The sequence below is a fragment of the Sceloporus occidentalis genome, unplaced genomic scaffold (assembly GCF_023333645.1).
Source record: "Sceloporus occidentalis isolate IW3139 unplaced genomic scaffold, rSceOcc1.0.p SCAF_39, whole genome shotgun sequence".
Lineage (NCBI taxonomy): Eukaryota > Metazoa > Chordata > Lepidosauria > Squamata > Phrynosomatidae > Sceloporus > Sceloporus occidentalis.
Window position 1 is genome coordinate 1,708,088 of NW_028317019.1, and position 8,050 is coordinate 1,716,137.

Sequence of the window (8,050 nt, forward strand, 5' to 3'; positions counted from 1 at the left end):
CTAATGGTCCCCCCGTCCTCTCTTCTCATGATAACCCCCAAGTACCAGGGCCCCAAGGAATCCCCCGAGGAGGGGGCAGGGAAGGAAAGAGGGAGAGGAGACCTGGCAGGCCCCCTGCGTTTTGGTTGGGGGGAGAAGAGGGGATTCCTTCTCCTTATAATCCCCAAGCCCCCCCCCCCCCGAAGACATTCCAGCCATTCCTCTGAACAAACAATGGTTCCCCCCCCCCCCATTTCCATCCTTCCTTCCCTCAGAACAGAGTGTGATGGCAGCAATGGCTTTAGGGCTGAGACTGTGCATGCACACATACATCCAAAGACCCCTTCTGATCATGCGCAGGGATCACCAGGGCTTTACTGCTCCTGCTGTTTATTCCATTGGCGGCCTTTGAGGGAAGGGAAGGAGTGTGCCGGGGGTTCAGCAACCTCCCCTTCCTTCCTTATTTTGAGGACACTTCGAAGAGGCCACAATGGAGCCCAGGAAAGGCAAGAAAGGAAGGCTCTGCATTGGAAATAAAGTCTATGTATACACACACACACACACACACACACACACACATATAAATGTATGTGTGTTTGCCTCTGCTGTTCTTATAGCTGGGAATGGAGATGATGGCTGAGGAGAGAAAAAAGGGTAAATTTTGGGCAAATGCAGAACTTCTGTACACCAATGAGTCCAGTCTGTTGAAACAACAAAGAATTTTATTGAGAACACATAGTCAGAAATTCAGCGTTTACGTCAGAACTGCCCACTCCAATCCAAACAATACATTAAAACCCCCAAACCTAAAACTCCACCCTCTTAAAACCTAGCCCCCACCTTCAATTCCCACAGTCTAGGCCCCACAGGTAACAAGCCCCCCTTTACCATTCCCAGAAACTAGCCATCTTCCTGTTAATATCAGCCTCCACTTTCTTCAGACAACATCCCACAAATTCCAAACGCTATCTTTCCCAAAACTATTCTAACCAACTGCAACAAATCCCAGCCCCCCATTTAGCTAACTTATACCACGAACCACAATCCCCAGCCAAAGTTACAACCTGAAACAATTATCTATTCTATTAGCAATTAAAACCTAAATCTAACAAAATACAATTTTAAAACATAAACAGACATATGGACAGAAAAACAAAATCACAAGGGCCTTTTCTTAGCACAGCAGGACTGCAAATATATTTTTTGTATTCCTTATTGACAAAAATAATGTCAGTTCACTGCTGGCATTTTTATGGCTTCTCTCCAGTGTGGACTCCCTGATGTCTCACTAGGTCTGACTTCTGAGAAAAACATTTCCCACAATGCTGGCATTTGTATGGCTTCTCTCCAGTGTGGACTCTCTGATGTATCACTAGGTGTGGCTGCCGAGAAAAACATTTCCCACAATGCTGGCATTTGTATGGCTTCTCTCCTGTATGGACTCTTCGATGTGTCTCTAGGCTTGACTTGTGAGAAAAACATTTCCCACAATGCTGGCATTTGTATGGCTTCTCTCCAGTGTGGACTCTCTGATGTGTCACTAGGTTTGACTTCGAAATAAAACATTTCTCACAATGCTGGCATTTGTATGGCTTCTCTCCAGTGTGGACTCTTTGATGTCTCACTAGGTGTAACTTCATAGAAAGACATTTACCACAATGCTGGCATTTGTATGGCTTCTCTCCTGTGTGGACTCTCTGATGTGCCACTAGGACTGACTTCATATAAAAACATTTCCCACAATGCTGGCATTTGTATGGCTTCTCTCCTGTGTGGACTCTCTGATGTGCCAATAGATATGACTTGGAAGAAAAACATTTCCCACAATCCTGGCATTTGTTTGGGTTCTCTCCTGTGTGGACTCTCTGATGTGCCAATAGGTATGACTTTGAAGAAAAACATTTCCCACAATGCTGGCATTTGTATGGCTTCTCTCCTGTGTGGACTCTCTGATGTGGCACTAGGTTTAACTTCATGGAAAAACATTTCCCACAATGCTGGCATTTGTATGGCTTCTCTCCTGTGTGGACTCTCTGATGTGTCACTAGGTATGACTTCGTACAAAAACATTTCCCACAATGCTGGCATTTGTATGGCTTCTCTCCTGTGTGGACTCTCTGATGTGTCACTAGGTGTGACTTCGTACAAAAACATTTCCCACAATGCTGGCATTTGTATGGCTTCTCTCCTGTGTGGACTCTCTGATGTGTCACTAGGTATGACTTCGTACAAAAACATTTCCCACAATGCTGGCATTTGTATGGCTTCTCTCCTGTGTGGACTCTCTGATGTGTCACTAGGTGTGACTTCGTACAAAAACATTTCCCACAATGCTGGCATTTGTATGGCTTCTCTCCTGTGTGGACTCTCTGATGTGTCACTAGGTATGACTTCGTACAAAAACATTTCCCACAATGCTGGCATTTGTATGGCTTCTCTCCTGTGTGGACTCTCTGATGTGTCACTAGGTGTGACTTCATACAAAAACATTTCCCACAATGCTGGCATTTGTACGGCTTCTCTCCTGTATGGACCCTCCGATGCATGATAAGAATTGACTTGTAAGCAAAATGTTTCCCACAATGCTGGCATTTATGTGACTTGTTTCGTGGGTGGACTCTCTCATGACTCAAATGTTCTTCTGTAAAGAAAGACAATGACATATGAGACTGAAAATCAGAGTTAAGAGAGGAGTGTGTTACTCCATGATTTAGCTCTCATTAACCCCTCCTTATTAGAGATAAAATTAAGAAAGTTTCTGTGAGTAACCTAAGCATGACCCTGCTGCTTATGCCCCTAAATCCATGGAACAATTGTATACTTACTTATAGGAGTTAACAAAGAAGAGATTGGAGGGGAATTTGCTTAAGGGAATCAGTGGAAGCAGATAGTCAGACAAAGGATATTCTATTAAACATGTGTAGAAATATTTTGACTGACAGGTGGCATCATATCCTGTGAGACTGCCATAGAGTCCTGAGTCAGAGCCCAAGGCATGATGGAAGCTAACTGCAGAGGATGCTTCATGCTGTTTGGCTCCAGGAGATGACTCACAGCCAATACAGTATACAGCTCACATGTGGATTGGTGTGGATTGGAGTTGTGTGTACAAGAGATAGTCAAGTTCATGGAACTCGGAGAGGAGAGCTTGCAAATATTTGCATTATTAGGAGCAGGTAACTAGTGATTTAAGAAACCCATGTTTTTCTTGTCGTTCATTGAGAACTTGATGAGAATTTCTTTTAAAAATATTTGTTCCACAAATCCCACTTTCAAAAGGTGATTTCTTCTCTCCCTTTCAGCAGCTAGCAAAATATTTTTCACAGATTTCTCGAATGACAATAAAAGACAAGTCGAATAATTACACGAATTACTTTGCATTTCCAACTCAATTACCATGTCAAAAGGAAGTTTGGCAGATGTTTAAAGAACATTCCTATGCTTAAAAAACCTGAAGAAACACACACAAAAGGGGGGGGGGGGAGCCCAGTCTCAACAAATAAACTGTGATCGAAGCCCCAACAAGAAATGCTAGAGTTGAGATGACCCTCAAGGACCATCCAGTCCAACCCCCTTCTTCTTTGAAGTAATATATAGGAATACATGGTATACTAGAGGACATGTAGTCTGACCCCTGTTCAACATCAGGATGGCACTGGAAGATGGGACTAAAAGAGGAGTTTTGCCATGGGATGCCCCTGAAGCTAAGACAGTGTGGCCCTCACAGATGAGAAGGGGAGGGGTGGGGTGCCAAGTGGCAATACTCTTCTGCCAAGCAGGAATCCTCAAGAAGGAACAGAGTGGAGTGCGATGGCAGGAATTCTGCCATGGATAAAACCTACCATGAAGGGATACCAGTGAATTTCTATGGTGAACTGGGAGGCTAGAGTTCTAATCCCAGCTCAGCCATGTAAATCCACAGGGTGATATTGGATAAGTCACACTCTGTCACTCATGGATGTTCTGCATTCTCCTTACCTATTATTACCATTATTGTTATCATTGCATGATAGGTTTGGCCCTTACCATCACCATGGGAGAGGTTCAGAGAGAGAGTTGGCCATGTACTGCCTCTGAGGCTGAGAGAGTGTGAGCCTCACAAAAGAGAAGAAGGGGCAGGTTGGAGTGCAATAGCAGAAATTCTGCCATGGATAAAACCTACCATGAAGGAATACCTAGGAGTTGCAGTTGAAGCTGAGAGCAAGTGACTTGCCCAAGGTCAGCCAGTGAATTTCTATGGTGAGGAGGGAGAATGAAGATCTACTGAACTTTTCCCCTTCCCCACTGCCATACTGTTGTGTGCCGTAATAAATTATGTAGTAAGAGCTCTTCCACAGTGGAATATACTCCCTTAGAGTTTAGTGGAGTCCTCTTCTTTGGAGGTCTTTAAACAGAGGCTGGATGGTGCTTGGAATGTGTATTCCTGCATGGCAGAAGTGGGTTGAACTGGATGGCCCTTGTGGTCTATTCCAACTCTATGATTCTATAATGCTAGTGGATTCCGGTTCCTTACCCACAGAGGCCACATTCTCATAATTCTCCATCATTATATAATTGTACATAAGTCTCTGCTTCTTCGTCAACAGTTTCCATTCCTCCTCAGTGAAATATACAGCCACATCCGCAAAGGTCACCTGCAACAGAAAATAGCCCTCATCCACAGAGTGACTAAGCAAAAGGGGAGGAAAGCACATGGTGCCTCCAAATATTATTTCATCACTTCAGAATTCAGTCCAGGAAATAAATTTTAAATGCTGTCCGCAAGAAAAAAGCTACTACCTGTGAGATCAGTTTGTCTTGAATCCTTTCAATATAATAAAAATATAATTTAGGCCATGTCTGGAATACTGAGGATGGATTAGGATATTCACTATCCCAACACATATAGTATATTTAGCCACAAAAGAATTATGGTGCATTTAGCCATTTCTTGCCAAATTTTAGAACTAAATGTCATTATTAAAAAACATTTTTGGGAAGCACTCTGGGCTTGAGGGCACTGGGCCCACCCCCAATTTAGATCCAGGGACATTCTCTCATATTCCCCAACTTTTCACAAATTGGAAAAGCAATACACATGTGGATAAGCAATCTAGAAGGCGGTGGAGATAGACCAAAGTTGTTTATGAGGAAGATCACACAAGCTAGGAAGAGCACAGCAATTTGCTTTTGCTTCAGCCTCCTGGGAAGGGCAATGCCCCACTTCCTTCTTTTCTCTCCTTTCCCCACTTTTGAGTTGATGGGGTGCAAACTGAATGGCACTCGGGAATTAAAGTGAGCTGAGAAGGGGGAAAGTGGGAGGAGGAGAGAGCAACCGGGACATTTTTAAAAGCACCTGAAAAAATGGGGTGACAGAGGATTAACAAGGACTGTCTCTGCTAAATTGGGAGTGTATGTTCTCCACTTGCTTTCAAGAGCAGTCCCAGCAGTGACACAGATGAAACTAATAGTCAAGAACCTCGACTCACCAAAGAGTTCTTGTACCTCTGCATCCTCTTTCTCTTGGAGCCCATCTCCCTCCGCTTGGCCTCTGTGTCGGCCATCAGGTGGGCAGGGGTCCTGGTGGTCTTGCACTCGGGTCTCTTTCAGCAAAAGGTGCCCCAAAGCTGTGTCCAAGGGGGCCGAGATGAAGTTCCTGAGAAAAGAGACCAGAGATTCAAAAAAGGACGCAAATTGGATCTCCTATAAAGAATTAATCCAAATAGATAGAACTGGTTATAGAGTAAAGACACGAGAAGATCCTAATGATCAGTGTTATGATCTTTCATGGTTCTTTTACAGACAATTAAGAAAGCTCTTCCTAATGCATAAAAAATACATTATTGGCAAATCAGACTCTGATCTGGAACAAGAAATAATGTTGACTAAAGAGAACAGCATCCTGCTGCTGAGATACACAAGTGACATATGCCTCCTTTAGGCCGATGCAGAGGTGGGTATCCCCTTCCTCCCTCTCCTCCAAACAAAGCCCCGTGGACCTAGCATAGATTCACTGCAGCTCCCCTACACAACAGATACTCCATGCCTTCTTAGAGTGGTGAAGGATGAGGGGATGGAGAATTGGAGAGGGCCCTGGTTATGTCCCTGTAGCTAGATGTGAAATGAGTGCATCATAAATCAATAAATCAATAAATCATCCGCTGAAACCTCCAGAGGTCCTCAGTGCTTTTCCCCATCATCAGTCCTTTCCCAAGAAGGCTGCATCCACACTGCAGAAATAAGATACTTTGACACCACTTTAACTGCTCAATGCTATGGAATCCTGGGCTTTTACCTTTGGGACACTTAGCCTTCTCTGCCAGAGAGCTCTGGTGCCACAACGAACTACAAATCCCAGGATTCCATAGGATGGAGCCAGGAGAGTTTAGAACTGGATTATTTCTGCATTGCAGATACAGCCTGAGTTGGTTGTAAAAGGGCAGAAGCACCAAAGTTTTGTTTTTACCTTCCTAATAACGGTTTTCCTTTAAAAAAAATGAGCTGTCTGCTTATCTGTCTAATCCTTATTTTTGATGTTCTTGTTTGTTTCTATGTTTATTTGGTAATAATATGAGATGGTCTGGTTTGGCACCTTCCTTCTTGCCTGAAAATCTCTTAATAAGGAAACTGGGGAGACTTTTAAAACCTCCCAAAGGCGCTACTTTTGGGCTAGTTTTGGGGGCAAGCCTCCTCTTAGAAGCCAAAGCCCGATGTTTGGGAATAATAACAAGGCTTCTATTAAAACCATCCTTCCCATTTCTAATCCCTTTTAAAACCCATGTTCCCCAGTAGAAGCAGAGCTGTGTAAGAAAACCCTCTCAGAAAAGACACACAAAGGGACACACTTCATTCCTTTTGGCCCAAGGAGCCTGGTCTCCTTCTCCTCAGGGAGAGAAACAGGAGCCTCTCGGTTCAACTGAAGAGGCCTCAAAGAAGGTTCTGGAACATTATTCCCCACAGTCACAAGCAGCACAAAATGGCTGCTTCTGCCTCAGTGTTTGTCAGTTGGAGGCCTTCAGGGAACCCTTAATGGAGAATGAAAGGGTTCCAAAGTCGGAAGGGAGCCCAAACATGATTTCCAAACCATAACAACTCCTAAAAATTATCCTGTTGCTTTTATCGAAAGAAGAAACCTGATCCCTCTCCCTCATTACAATCAATAGTAAAATATATTAATATTTCTCCCCATCAAACCACTGCCTTCAACACCTAGGTAGCACAGAATCAAAATAAAATGAGCAGATCAATATCTATGGGACTGACAGGAGTAGAGTGGGTCCCCTACTACAGCCCTACTACAGAGTCCTGACCGTTGAGAAGCAGCCTTGAGCAACTGAAGAACTGAGAGCAATACGGTTCCAGCTGCAGGACTGTTGGAGACTACCCTTCCCAGAATGAGATGCATTCCTTTTGGTGCATTTTATGTACAGGGGCTGACTAAAGAGGAATAAATTAAAGGCTCTATTGTTGACTGTTAAAATACACACTAAATGAAGTCATGGGAATATCAATAATGTACACGAAAATTTCCAGTCAAGCTTATAAATGTTGGGATCCTATGGATAAAGTTGCTCTTTCTTTGCTCCCAGAGAGACTGCCTTATCCTGAGTCCTGGGGGGATGCCAAGGCTCCCCTGGAGCAGGAGAGTGGCTCCATAGGGCTCTGAGGGATGCTCTGGAGGGGGATGCTGGGAACTGCAGTACAACAATCTCTGCAGGGCCTTGCTTTGCCTTCTCCTCCTGAGCCAAAGCAAAAGAGGAAATCTTGCTGGAGGACTTTGTGGAGAAGGAAAGGTGTTTGCAGGGGGAAGCAGAAAAGGCAGTTTAAATGCAGGCTGACCAGTTGTCCTCCTTTCCCAGGACATGTCCTACATTTCAGCCTGCTGTCCAGGAGGAGGCCCAAAAGGTCATCTGTTTTTAGCCTGACTAAGAAGCATGAATGTACATTTCTCTGAAGGTTTTTAGCTTTTATTTCGTCACGCTCTCCATTTTCCTTGAATGTCTTCCACTTTGCAGTGCCTTGTCCTCGTTTTTGGGGAGGACATCTGGTCATCCTGCTTGAGGGTCTCTCCCCTGATTAGGGATGCCATAAC

General features: G+C 44.1%; 1 protein-coding gene across 1 annotated transcript; it reads right to left on the reverse strand.

The window, feature by feature from the left end:
- Positions 1 to 820: 820 nt before the first annotated feature.
- Positions 821 to 4,533, reverse strand: LOC149290390 (uncharacterized). The gene is made up of 2 exons (XM_089489266.1): positions 4,493 to 4,533; positions 821 to 2,620 (listed from the first exon to the last, which is right to left on the reverse strand). Exons 1-2 carry the CDS (start codon positions 4,524 to 4,526, stop codon positions 1,230 to 1,232), a joined length of 1,425 nt encoding a protein of 474 aa, XP_089345392.1. The 5' UTR covers positions 4,527 to 4,533; the 3' UTR covers positions 821 to 1,229.
- Positions 4,534 to 8,050: the final 3,517 nt, after the last annotated feature.

Excerpts from the sequence above, each read along its gene's own strand:
- LOC149290390 (XM_089489266.1), bottom strand. The coding sequence starts at position 4,526 with ATGATGGAGAATTATGAGAATGTGGCCTCTGTGG. Across the intron at positions 2,621-4,492 it reads TGAGAATGTGGCCTCTGTGG|AAGAACATTTGAGTCATGAG; the intron begins GTAAGGAACCGG and ends CTTTCTTTACAG.